We start from the raw sequence: 14,311 nt of genomic DNA, 5'->3' as shown, positions 1-14,311 counted from the left end.
CATTTCCATCCCTAGCTAACATGCAGTCAAAAAGCGAAATAAAATAAAGAGAGAAATAATCAAGCATAATAACTATTACGTGATTATTGTCGAAAATAAAATTGACGACAAATTCTTTAACATTTTTTCCTCACTCACTTTTTATGTGAGTTTTACTTTTTTTTTTACAATATTATGTGAGTTTTACTAATGACTTAATCTTTGGTTATTTAATAAAATTCACTTAAAATATATTCAATAATAAAATATATATTTTTTTAAAATGACTTACTAACCTAGCTTATAATTAATTTTGAGGTCAGATTTGTGTTAAGCGTTAAGACCTGAAACGAGTGTGCCATTCTAAATTCCAAATATATTACATGCACAAATAAGACAAGCATTTATTTATTTTGAACCGAAGATAAAACGTGGATAGAAAGATGAGTTGTTGATACTAAAAATCTTTTGAAGCCTTCCCATTAGTTGCTCCAAACCACAGAGTCCCCACAACAAACATGCCACTCTTGTGTTCCTAACCACCAATATCCCTCAGATTTTCTTTCCCTAAATATGATGCCACATGCACACACCCTCTTCCTAGGTGTTTCTAGCAGCTTCTGTTGAACCATTCTTATATAGTCTTCTATTTAAGTTAATCAAAGGTTTCAAGTTTCATCTGAATAAGTACATGGAAGCCATGGCAGCCTCAACAAGCATTGACATTGTCGTTAAACCAACACCTTTCCTTGGCCAAAGTAGGGGAACCAATGCCAACCCTCTTAGAGATGTTGTCTCCATGGGACCTAGCAAATTTTCCCATATATATATATATATATATATATATATTTCTATGGGGTTTGGTTTCCTAATATGTGTTGTCCAGTAATGATAGCGGCACTTCTAGTTGTTCTGTATGATTTCTCAACTTTTTCTTTTGGTTGCTCTATTAGGGTTTCCAAGCATTAGAAAAAATGATAAAGGATTAAAGTCTCAATTTCACTATCTCTACAAAGAGGGGCATATCTCACTTTACCGACATTATTTCATAAATCTCAATGGTGAGAGTGTGTGAAATTGAGTTTCAACTATGATGTCCAAATTTAAGGATGATCCAACGGTTAATGAGTTCAGAATCATAGTTTTATGGGGATAAGTTTGGATGTATACTAAAAAATAGAAAGTTTTGGAAGAGGAGGAAGAGAAAACAAATTTGGAAGGAAGAGAGAACAAAGAGAGTAGGTTTATAAAAACTATCCCAACATTGAAAGGGCTATTTATATGCCTGAGTATCCTGAGCCCGTCATTTATACTTTTTATTTTATTTTATTATTTTATAAAAAAACTCTATTTTACTCTTTTATTAAATATATAACCAATTAAAACATCCCTTATTTTCTAAAAAATTATTTTACTTTATTTATTTTTTTATCAATATAAAACCCATATTTTAATTAACAAAAACCCATTTATCTCATTTACTTATTTTCTAAAAACTCTATTAATTTTTGGTCCACATAACTAATCATTAAAACTTAATTACAATCCAATATCTCACCCCAAAATATTTACTTAATTTAATTAATTATAAAAACTCAAAATACATACTTAATAAATATCAATATATATTTATTTACTGAAAACATGGGTGTTACACTCCTCTAAAGAGAGTTGAGCTAGATAGTAAGATGATGGAGATTTTCACAAAAGTTGAGATCAACATTCCTCTCCTTGATACAATAAAACAAATTCTCATCTTCAGGGGTGTTTTTGATTGACTCATTAAGATGATATCTAGTCCCTCGATAAGGTGCTAAAAATCTAGGACCATTTGTATACCCCACTTCCACAAGAAAATATTTACCTACAATGGTTTTAAAAAATATTATATATAAAAAATCATGCATATTTCTTTTACATGTTAAATAAAGTATCATTGTTTCATGATATTACCATTTGGAATATGGAGACAGTTTTGACGATGCAAAGCATCTTGCAATACTCGAGAATCTCCTACTGACCCTTCCCACCCAAACAACACATATATAAATCTTAAATCTGGACCGCAAACTCCTAAAATATTTGTAGAGATATCACTTTTTCTATTATGATATCTAGGCCTATCTTCTATAGTAATTGTTACTAGAATATGTATCCCATCAAGTGCTCAAATCGAATTCTAAAAACATTTCAAAATAAAAAAAGTTGTTATCACTTAAAGTACCTTATAATTACTAACAAATGATAAACTTACCTTAAATCATCTCTATTTGTTTTCTACCGAGCCCTCTAGATTACAGTCATGAAACTTCAAATATTCTTTACTTACTTTCATTATAGCTCACAAGATATCCTTGAATTGTCTACTTATTGTTTCCATGGATCTACAATAACTAAAGTGCACAACTCTATACTTTAGGTTGTGAGCAAGGATATGCAAAAACATTGCCACAGCTTCAGTTATAGGAACATTTCTTGTTTTTGCCAATTGCCCTTTGTCTTGTAAAATTCTACAAAGCTTAAAAAATGCCTTTTTAGTGACCCTTAATTGTTCAATGCAATCACTTTCTGTTCCCTTGTATAGACGATTCAGGAAGCTATGCCTTTCTAATTCCAAATTTCAAACAGGTTCCTTAACAAAGTACTTGCCATGATACCAAGTCATTGCACCCAAAAGCATAATGGCAATACTAACAATAATGAAAAATGCTTGTTCAAGTTCTTCTTCCTCCTCTTCATCTTTTCTACATTTTCTTGAAGCAATTGAAGCATCAACTATACTACTTTCCATTTCTTGACTATCCACACTATATAACTAAAAGAAAAATAATATAATAACAAAAGGATGTCATTAACTTTAATAAAACATTCACAAAAGCACTATAACAAAATAGGAAAAAAAGGAAATAACAAAAGATAATGTTGGCAAGACATGTTGATCAAGTAAGTTGAACAAGAGTTTTGAATAAAAATATTATTTTATCCAAAAGAAGTCCATATGGTGGAAGGAGATTAGTTCAAATAAAAGTGTTGTGGCTGAGGTTGAGTTTGTGAAATGAGTTGACTGAGAAAAAGACCACATCTACATCTACTACATGAGATACATGAGGGTGAGGATGACTTTGCACAATGATCATCACCTAAATCCAAGCAACCACTACCTAACAACATGGGCATCCATGCTTATTATCAACACACCAACCTTTATTTTCTTCCTTTTGCCATGTTAAATAATATTGTAACACTTACACAAAAATTGTATTTCACACTATTCAATTTGGAGATATATGTTCTTTATATAAACTAAAAAAAAGTAAAACACATGCTTACTTATTCTGTGTTCGTGAAATCCAAGTTTTGCATTTAAATTTTCTCCTACTTTCATGAGATCTTCCACCTATATGCAATAATATAAAATACATGAAAAACAACATGAAGGGAAGCATATCCCTCAATTAAGTGAAAAGAACATCAATAATTCCCCTGACAAGTGACATCTATGATAAAAAAAGCATTCCACCAGTTGTTTTCACATATTCTATTTCAAGTTTCCAGCAACAAAAACATCTTCAAAATAAGAAATGGTAAACAGCAAAGAACAAAATTCAGTTGTCTTATAACAACACTTCCAATTTAACTTCTTTCGTATTAATCATAACCATCTATTGTATCAAACATTTCAAACAACCAAGTAACAAATATTGAGTTATGAATATGATACTTAGGTGCCCAGAGGGCAAAGGTACCAAACTACCAATTACTAGTATAAAGGTTTATGTACTACATAAGACTTGCACAGAACAAAATGAAAATAGAAACTCTGCATTAACACATGAAAGTAAAGAAAATACAACATCACATCTTCATAATACCATGAAAGTTGCAAAAAGAAAAAAGAAAAGAGGAAATGTTCAATGTTGGATGTAGAATTATTCAACTAATTAAAAAATCAAATTTAGTTATAAGAAAAAGAACACAATTAATTAACACAAGTTAGCATAGTTAAAAAAGAGAACTGTGGAATCCAAAACATAACAGACAAAACTGCCAAAATAAGCTATTATTTCTTTAAAACTCTCAAGAAACTGCCAAATTTGGGGGAAATAACCAATTATTTCTTTAAAATAAGTTGAACCAAACGCACACCAAATTCTCATGTTAGAAGATATTAACTTATTCTCATTGATTTGTCTGAAAAAAGAATTTACTAACAAAAGCAACAACATGTTGGAATATGCTGACCGAGGTAAATAAGGAAATGAAGGGCAAGATAATTAAGACAAAAGCAACATTAGAATAACATGGGATCAAGTGGGCCTGGACAGGGACAACAATGGGGAGTAGAAGTTTTGTACATTAGAAGGCACTAAATGCTATGCTGAAGAATTTCGTATGGGAGAGGCAAAATGTAAACGATACATATAATGTAATTGACTATACAAAGAGAGGAGGTGAATGATGATGCATTGAGTACATTTCTGTTTCCTCTTGTCTTCTCTCTCAAGACTATCCTTTTCCTTCTTGGGCTTAATGCAAGTTTTCAGTATCAAGAATTTGCTAGTTCCCAATAGCAGTTCCTAATACAGTAATACAGACTACACTACTCGAATAACAAAAATGGTTGTTTGTATGAAAAGAAATCAACAAATTTATGTGATCTTAATGGCAATGCAAGCTTTCAGTATTAAGAATTTGCTAGTTCTCAATAATACTCCCTAATATTGAAAATAACTAATACAAACTACACTATTCCAGTAACAGAAATGATTGTTTGTACGAATCAAAACCAACAAATTATACATGCTAATTCTGTCAAAAATAGAAACTCATTCTCAACTAGCAGTGTACAGTCATGCGCCAATGGCAATGGTCAAAGAACATTCGTCATTTTCCCATACAAATGATTTCATACCAAATAACATTTCTATTCTAGTAATTCCACTGTTTTTGTCTGGTTTCTTGTTATACTTCAATTAAATTACTATATTGTTACTACACATGCTACTAATGAAATCCAAACCGTTAAACACAAGTTGCAATTCCACAAAAATCTTTCAGAATCATGCAACAATGCAACAATAATCACATCTAACCACCAAATCTCAAAAACAATTGACATGCTAATCACAAAATCAAAGCATAGAAACATCAATTACTCACTACTAAAAAAGCTAGAGTTTACGTCATAGTATCTAAATCGATTGTAGAGAACTGTTGTTGTAGGATAGACAGTGACATTTTTGTAATAAAGTCCAAGATAACGACATGTTTGGGTTAAACTGCCCTAATGAGTTTGAGGAATGGCATAATGGTAATTTTGTTGTACGTTACAAAGATGGTTTTGTCCGAAAAACCGTCTTTGTACGCTTAGTCATTTATCGAGATTTCAATTTTCAGACCATTGCCCCAGCCCTAGCTGTCGCGCAGTCCCTAGCTCGTTTTCGTCCAAACCTAGGTTCCTCATCCCTACCATTGTTATCTTTCGTTCGCCTTCTCCATCCTTTTGTTTGACTGGTATCCAGGTCCGTCGTCTCCCTTATTTGCTTTCAGTGGTATCGAAGGTCCATCGTCTCTCCGCATTGTTGTTTTTGTTGTACGTGGTTGGAGCTGAGTTTGGTTAGGTTGATGTTTGACTTTGTTGGTTTGAATGCAGGTTATCAAGGTAAAAAACAGAAGGCTTTGGCATGCCCAGAAGAGCATTGGTGCTGCCTGGGTCCCCCGTTGAAGCCAATGCTCATTATTCTACTGCATTGGAACTTTGGAGTTTAATCGGTGATTACTTCTGATGTGTTGGCATTGGAGGGAAGTGTTTGCACCTTGCTGGTATTTTCTCTTGTTTCCCCTTCATTATTTTTTATTTAATATATAATGGTGTGCCCTGTATGGTTTATTTTAATGCTGGACTGATACACAAAGCTAAAGAATTCCTGGATTTCGAGGACCAGGGAAACCTCCACACACAAGATGAAGAAGAAGGTAAAATTCTTATTGATGATGCTGTTATTTACATAAGGATATTTATAATGATATTCTACAATAACTAAATTTGTCTTTTTCTGCATAAATGGAATATCAAGGTAATTGAAATATCAAGACCGTTAAGCTTGATCCCAAGCACGATTCCTGCAGCACCATCTTCTAGGTTGATTGATTTTTTTTTATACACTACTTGTATTTTTCATTAAAAATAATCTTCAAATATATAAAATTATTATAGGTGACAAATTTTCTAATTACTGTATGTTGACAATTTAAACTTGAAATTAATCTTTAGTTAAATTAAATAATTGTGTTAATTGATTTATGTGTTTGGTTTCATTATTATAATGTCCTTGTTCCAACAAAGGCTATGACAAAGCATTTTAAAAAGTCCGGGTTTACTCAAATCCAAAGCATGACCAAAATAGTTGCCAACTAGGGACTAAATGTAGGACCTAATAGTTTTCTTTGTTATGGTTTTTGTTTTAAAATTTATTAAACATCGAAATCCAAAGCATGACCAAAATAACTGATAGTTTTCAATCAATTAAACATCGAAATAGAGCACGCTCATTTTGAAGGCCAAGCTCTGATAGTTAAGGATTAGGTTTGCAAGAATGAGTATTGAGAAAAATATATGAATCCTAGATTGGAATTCAGCTGAGTATTGAGGAAAACAAAACAATAATAACAGAAGAACAACATCAAAATCATGAAAGTTCAAGAGAGAAGTAAGACGAACTAGAGCGAGGCTCCACTTTGAGCATGGAGGTGCGCCTCTGTCCAGAGTGAGAATTTCCAAATTCACTCTCTTGAGATGGAATTTGAAATTCTATTTTTTCAACTAACTAAAATCCCTTCTTAAATTCTAAAATTTAAAATTTCTTTTAGTAAAATATCCAATCAGTTACTTTTAATAGAAAAAAATTTAATTCCCTATAAAAAATATACTATCTAATTAAATTATCCTATCCAAACAAACTTTTAAGGAATTGTGCACGTATAAGAGAAATCTACCAAAGATTATAACAATTAATTTTATAGAAATAAATTATGTTCTTTTTTTTAAAATGAGCTTTAGAAATTTTATGTTTTTAGGTAAATTGATATATCCATTTGATCATTCACAATTAATCACAATTGGCATAATTTATTGTTTGAAACTATTTCTGTTACTTCCAAAAGATGAAATAGCTAGTAATAAATTGAGTAAATTACATTGAATTTCCATTGATTTTATGATTTTTTTCCTAATAACTCTATTTTCTATTACCTCTATATTAATCCCCTTGATTCTTTTAAAAATATTACATCAACCCCCTTATTAATTTTTGAAAAAGATTACACATTGCCACCCTTATGTCCTAAATACTATCCTTTAGGGTATCAATGGCATGTTGGGATTTTCCGTAGAAGCCTACTTAGAGGTTTAGTGCACAATCAAACCCACATTCATGACGAGGAAGACTGATCCTATAGTTAATGTAAAATATTTTGTGTTAATATATATTCTTACATTGACATGGTTAAAAAAAATACAATATTAATAATATTCAACTCTAGTTTTTCTTTCCTTTTTTAAAATGTTTTCACATCTAATTAATTAGAAAAAAATTTCAAAAAACAAGTATAATTTTTTTTGTACAATATTCAAAATTAAGTTTAAAAATTTGTTAGCGTGTGGAGTGAAAATTGACAAAAAGTCTAACATAAATTAAGATGTTATTGTTCTTCTTTCTGCTTTGAATTTAACATTTAAATAATAGTGTATAAACATAGATTTGAAACTTTTTTTTCGCGTGAAACAAAGTTTCTTTAGATTTGATGCCTCCATACATTATATATTAGAAAAAAGTGTAAAAGACAAAAGTGATTACCTACTAATTAAGAAAGATAGAATATTCATTATATAAACTTGTTGAAAAAGTCACATCTTCTTAGAACTCATCTTACAAAAAAAAAAAAAGATTACGACAAAACCCCATTGAAAGGTGTGAGAAGCTGAGACCATGGAAGGATGAACACAATTAACCAACTCCCAGATGATGCAATGTTAAGCCACATCATCTCTTCGATTTCTATTGACGAAGCCGTGAGAAGTAGCATCCTTTCTAACAGATGGAAACCCTTATGGAAGCATGCCTCTTGCCTTGACTTTGATGTGAGTCCTATGATAAAGTCCTTATATCAATTTGAGAATTCATCATCAAGAGTGGTAAATTTTGATCAAATTAAATCCACACAACAACATGCCCATCGATATGTAGATTTGAATACCAGGTATCTGATTACCGCTTTAGACACTCTCCCTCCACCTCTCTATTGTCGAGATGAAAAAAATTATTTGAAGAGGTTGACGACAGTGTTTTGGACACCTAGGAGATGTGCAAAAGGTTTAAGTATTTTTGCCCCAGATCTAATTCGTTCCTGGTTGCCAGATTATGTGCCTACCTACTCATACATGGTCTGAAAAGTCAAGATACCTTTGAAAATTGCAGTAATCTTTTAGTAGGTGATCTTTTGGTAAGTTATGTCTATGCTTGTTTGATCTTTTGTTTATAGGATTGGGTATTTTTCATTATATAATTGGATAATACTGTGATGACTTATAAGTGTGAATCCTGGTTTATGTTTAAAGGTACTGTGTAATGGGTGCTAATGTACAGTTATCTCTTATGTTATGTTTAAAGGTACTGTGTAATTGATAATTTTTGTCGTCCTTCACACACTAATTCACACTAATTAAGATACTAAACAAATTTTATGTGATTAGTCGCGGTATTTAAAATCAAAAATGAAAGTAGACAAATAAAAAAGGAAAGGAGATGTTTGAATAAAAATAATTCCCCTTCAAGTTCTTATTTTTTGAGAGGACAGGACAATATGAATGTTTTATTATGCTCTATCAACACATTTAAAAAGATTATATGATATATCTGCTGTGGAAGTAGGTCAACATCTTTATTGGCAAATAGGGAGTTTCCAAGTACATGCCCAAGTACTTATTACTTCTTGGGTTGTAATTGCTCTCTTATTGGTTTCAGCCATTCTAATTATTCGAAATCTGCAAACCATTCCCGTTTTCGGTCAGAATTTCTTTGAATATGTTCTTGAATTCATTCGAGACGTGAGCAAAACTCAAATTGGAGAAGAATATGGTCCGTGGGTTCCTTTTATTGGAACTTTGTTTCTATTTATTTTTGTTTCTAATTGGTCTGGGGCTCTTTTACCTTGGAAAATCATACAATTACCTCACGGGGAGTTAGCTGCACCCACAAATGATATAAATACTACCGTTGCTTTAGCTTTACTTACATCAATTGCATATTTTTATGTGGGTCTTAAAAAAAAAAAGGATTAGCTTATTTTAGTAAATACATCCAACCAACCCCAATCCTTTTACCGATTAACATCTTAGAAGATTTCACAAAACCCTTCTATCTTAGTTTTCGACTTTTCGGAAATATTTTTCACTGTATCACTGGTTTATTACAAGAAAAACAGATGTAGTATTACTCAATAAAATCACATAATTAAAATTAATATCTTTAAAACGATGAAAAATATTATTTTAAAATAATTAAAAATTATATCTTTTTAATAAAAATATAATATTTTAACAAATTTTAAAAAAATTTAATTTTCATAATAAATATATTTAAAAATTACTACATATTAATATTATATAGTAATAAATCAAATAAACTGACAAATTTTGATAATTATACAGTATTGTATATTCATATTTACTATTTTTAGATCATTTTTTGATTTATATTTTTTATATAAGAAAAATAGACTTGATTATAAAAATTAAATGTTTAATCATGCTTTTTTTCTCCGTGAGTAAAAGATTGTATAAGTGTGAAGTTTAGATTCATATATATATATATATATATATATATATATATAAAAGAAAAATAGACTTGATTATAAAAAATAAATGTTTGATCATGTTTTTTTTTCTCCTTTGAGTAAAAGATTGTATAAGTGTGAAGTTTAGATTCATATATATATATATATATAAAAGAAAAATAGACTTGATTATAAAAAACAAATATTTGATCATGCTTTTTTTTTCTCCTTTACTTCATGTGTGAGTAAAAAATATTTTTATGATTTTTTTTCCCTAGAACCATTATTATGACTTTATACTATAAAACTATACTAATAACATTAATGATTTTAAAGTTAAGTTAATTATTTTATATATTTCTCTTTTTTTTCTTATTCAAATACTACTAACTATGACATATAAAAATAGTAAATATGAATATATAATACTGTATAATTATCAAAATTTGTGAGTTTATTTAATTTATTACTGATATAATATTAATATGTAGTAATTTTTAAATACATTTATTATGAAAATTAAAATTTGTTTTCAATTTATTGAAATAGTGTATTTTTATTAAAAAGATGTAATTTTTAATTATTTTAAAATAATCTTTTTCATGATTTTCAAGATATTAATTTTAATTATGTGATTTTATTGAGTAATACTACCTATGTGTTTCTTATAATAAAAGTGATAGAGTAAAAATATATTTTTTTAATTTTATGTGTGAAGAAAAAATTAAATGAAAAAGAATTGGAAACCAAAGAGTGAGAAAAAACACTAAAGCAAAATTTCCATGAGTACATAAACTAACATAATTGGCACAATTACAGTGTTTTAAAATAATTGAAAGATGTGATTAAACACTTTAATAATTGAAAACTCAATTAAATTTTTATTTATAATTCTTTTTTAATGATAATTTTTTAATTATAATTAAAAAATCAATTATATAATAAAGTACTATTCCATCTATCTAATCATGTTCTGTTGTCTTTTATATGTCGCACTACTCTACTTTTACTCGGGGCATAGCAGATGCTGATACATGAAAGCGAAACCTAGCTATCATCATCATCACAGAAGAACAACAACAGAGGAAAAAAGAAAAAGAAAAATGTTAGAGGTGAAGAGAATCGGTGTGGTGGGGAGTGGCCAAATGGGATCGGGAATAGCCCAAGTCGCTGCCATGCACGGCATCGACGTTTGGCTTCACGACCTCGACCCTCAAGCTCTCTCCAAAGCCTCCTCTTCCATCTCTTCCTCCATCAACCGTTTCGTTTCCAAAAACCACATCTCTCAGGTCACACCCACCAAAACCAAAAAAATTATTTCCTAATCTTATTTTTTCAATTTTTAGCTTCTTTTTCCACCCAAAAAAACACTTTATTTAACGAAAGAAACTTATTTTATTTTAGAGCTTATCCGAACAAGACAACTAGTACTTGTGCGATTTGAAATTGAGCAATTTTCTTCTTCTTCTTCTTGTTATTTGTTTAACAGGTTGCGGGTGCTGATGCTTTGAAACGACTGCGTCTCACGACGGATTTGGAGGATTTACAGCTAGCGGATTTGATCATTGAGGCGATTGTGGAATCCGAAGATGTGAAAAAGAGTTTGTTTGCGCAACTGGATAGGATTGCCAAGAGTTCTGCGATTTTGGCGTCCAACACCAGTTCCATTTCCGTCACGCGTCTAGCAACCTCTACCAGCAGGCCACGTCAGGTATCTATCCCTGGATAAATCTTCTCTTTATGCCGGCCACGTCAGTATGCATCACAAGATAAATCTTCTCTTTATTATTTACAATTGAATTGATGTGAAATTTAATTCTTTTGATTAAATTAAATTAAAGGCGTTAAGAAATATGCATATTTTATATGAAGGTTTAAAACAATTTAGTGACTATTTTAAACGCACTTTTAATCTAGTTTTGACTGCAAGACTAAATTAAATTGGATGAGAACTGAGAATTAAATTGAATATAAAAAATAAGTGCAGGGTTTGTTTTTTAAAATAAATATAAAATTAATTTTTTAAGAAAACACAATTTAAAAAAATATAAAGACTTATTTCAATAAATAAATTTAAACAAACTTATTGATTATCTTTATTTTAAATATATTATCCTTAGGAGGCTATGTTTAGGTTAAAATTTACTAAGATAAAATAGTCATTTTGTAATTTAAATGCTTTGTTCCTTCAAGTGCACTCCAAATATGAGGAATAAAATTATGGTTAATCATTGGAATGGATCATGATCCATCTTCTTATATTATGTTTCATTCATATAATTTTACAAACCAAACAATGAAACAATTTACTCTTCAATTCCAAACATCTCCGTTCCACCCTCTACCGTCAATTCATATATAGCCAAATCAGTTATCAGATGATAGGAATTTTTATAACTTATAATTATATAAATTATTGATGGATAAGAATTTATATAACTTACCATTATATAAATTGAAGAAGTTAACTTCATTTTTATCAGGTGATAGGAATGCATTTTATGAACCCACCTCCTGTGATGAAATTGATTGAGATTGTACGAGGTGCAGACACTTCTGAGGAGACATTCGTTGCTACGAAAGCATTGTCAGAGAGGTTTAAGATTCCCCAGTCCAATTCTACTTAGCACGTTTTTAAATTGTGATCCTTCATGGTTTGATAGTTTTTAAGGTTTATGCAATTGTCGGTGCAGAGCTCAATTTCAAATTACTAGATTCTCAATTTCCCCCTATTTTGATAGTGCATTTCTTTTAGTAGTGATATATAAAAAGTGCAATTTTGAGCTATTAGATACTCATTTTTCATAATTTCTGTAATTGCAAAGGAACGCAGTTTAATATACATGCTTAAGAGTTTAATTTTATGTATACCCTGGTTGTCTCCATCTCCTCTTTGAAAAATGTGAATGTCATTAGGAAAACATTAATTACACACGTGTGTACGGTGGAATTGGAATTATTGATATTGAGTTCATCTTGAGGCTGTCATGTTCCCATTTCCCCAGAGTATTGGACATGTTTAGTTAATAATTCTTTTAAGTATTATGAGTAGATAATGGTTTTACTATTAACATTTTTTGGAAGATTAATCTCATAGTTTTTGACTATTGGAATAACCTGCTTTTAGAAGAAAAAAAAAACTATAATGTGTACTGTCTTGACCTCTGGGAAAATCTAATGTCTGAATCCCTTTGTACATTTCCTACGTGTTCTGAATGTGGATTAATTGTGTAGCTTCATATGAAGAGTATTTTTCTGTTTCTTGCATATGTGGACTCAGTTTTATATCCTGCTTGTGTAAGGTGGCAGGACAGAATTCATATATTTATAAATAATGTACTTTTAATTTACTGCTTGTGCAATATGCAGGCTGGGCAAGGTAGTGATAACCTCCCATGATTATTCAGGCTTCATAGTGAATCGAATCCTTATGCCTATGATAAATGAAGCATTTTTTGCTCTCTACACTGGTGTTGCAACCAAAGAGGATATTGACACAGGAATGAAGCTGGGTACTAACCATCCAATGGGTCCTTTAGAGCTTGCAGACTTCATTGGATTGGATGTGTGCTTGTCAATAATGAGAGTTCTTCATGCTGGCCTTGGTGACAACAAATATGCACCTTGCCCTCTACTTGTGCAGTATGTTGATGCTGGAAGACTTGGAAGAAAACGAGGTATTGGTGTGTATGAATATAGTAAAGATCCAAGGTCTACAAAATCATCTTCCCGTCTCTAAAATGTTTGTTTCACTTGGAAGAACAATTTTTCAACACCCCCATTTTAATTACCTTGTGTCTGACTGTGGGGGTGGTGCACACGGCTGAAGTTGAATACTTGAATGTGTCTTCTATGTCTTTTATGCATACAAACAAAAAGAAAATTGCAGGAACTAATAGTAAAACATGCATAGTTAAATCTTTATGCATAGTTAATTTTATTTTGTTGTGTTTGACTGAAAAATTCTAAACCTATTAACTTTTGTCTATATTTCCCAAGCTGATTCCGATACTAAATTTTTTTCCTAAGAGTTACAAGTATATAACATTTAATTTACATAATATCATGTATAATGTTGATATACAAATTATTTTGAAATCTCGACTATAATAATAGAAAGTGAAAACTTAGAGTGGGATCCCCTCCATTAGGGGTGGGAATAGGTCAGGCCGGCCTACAGGGGTCTACGACCTGACCTACATAAAGTCTGGCTTGAACTGGCCTATTTAATTAAAAGGTTAGGCTTAGGCTTTTTTAAAAGCCTATTAAATTAAATAGATCAGGCTTAGGCTTATTAAAAAGTCTTATAAACCTGATAGGCCGGCCTATATATATATATATATATACTTATATTATTTTTTGGGTACCAATATATAATATTATTTTTTGGATACAATTAATTTTTGTTTGAAACTATCAGACTTTGATTACACATTACTGCTCCATAACTTCTATTCCTATAATCTAAGGACTTTAATTACAATTTAGGTGTGAGTCA

At 30.5% G+C, this 14,311-nt stretch overlaps 1 protein-coding gene across 2 annotated transcripts; it reads left to right on the top strand.

Moving 5' to 3' along the window:
* The first annotated feature begins 7,924 nt into the window (after nt 1-7,924).
* LOC114416939 (3-hydroxybutyryl-CoA dehydrogenase-like) lies at nt 7,925-13,801 on the top strand. Of its 2 annotated transcripts, XM_028381980.1 has the most exons (5): nt 7,925-8,466; nt 10,838-11,102; nt 11,303-11,524; nt 12,297-12,409; nt 13,183-13,801. In XM_028381980.1, the coding sequence occupies exons 2-5, from the start codon at nt 10,848-10,850 to the stop codon at nt 13,550-13,552; spliced, it is 960 nt and encodes a 319-aa protein (XP_028237781.1). In that variant the 5' UTR covers nt 7,925-8,466; nt 10,838-10,847; the 3' UTR covers nt 13,553-13,801. The 2 variants fall into 2 exon arrangements, with proteins under 2 accessions (XP_028237781.1, XP_028237782.1); XM_028381981.1 differs by lacking the exon at nt 7,925-8,466 and having other exon boundaries at nt 10,797-11,102; nt 12,297-12,400.
* Nucleotides 13,802-14,311: the final 510 nt, after the last annotated feature.

Source organism: Glycine soja, chromosome 6, assembly GCF_004193775.1.
Source record: "Glycine soja cultivar W05 chromosome 6, ASM419377v2, whole genome shotgun sequence".
Taxonomy (NCBI): domain Eukaryota; kingdom Viridiplantae; phylum Streptophyta; class Magnoliopsida; order Fabales; family Fabaceae; genus Glycine; species Glycine soja.
The sequence above is the reverse complement of the archived record's forward strand: the minus strand, read 5'-3'. Positions and strand labels throughout refer to the sequence as shown.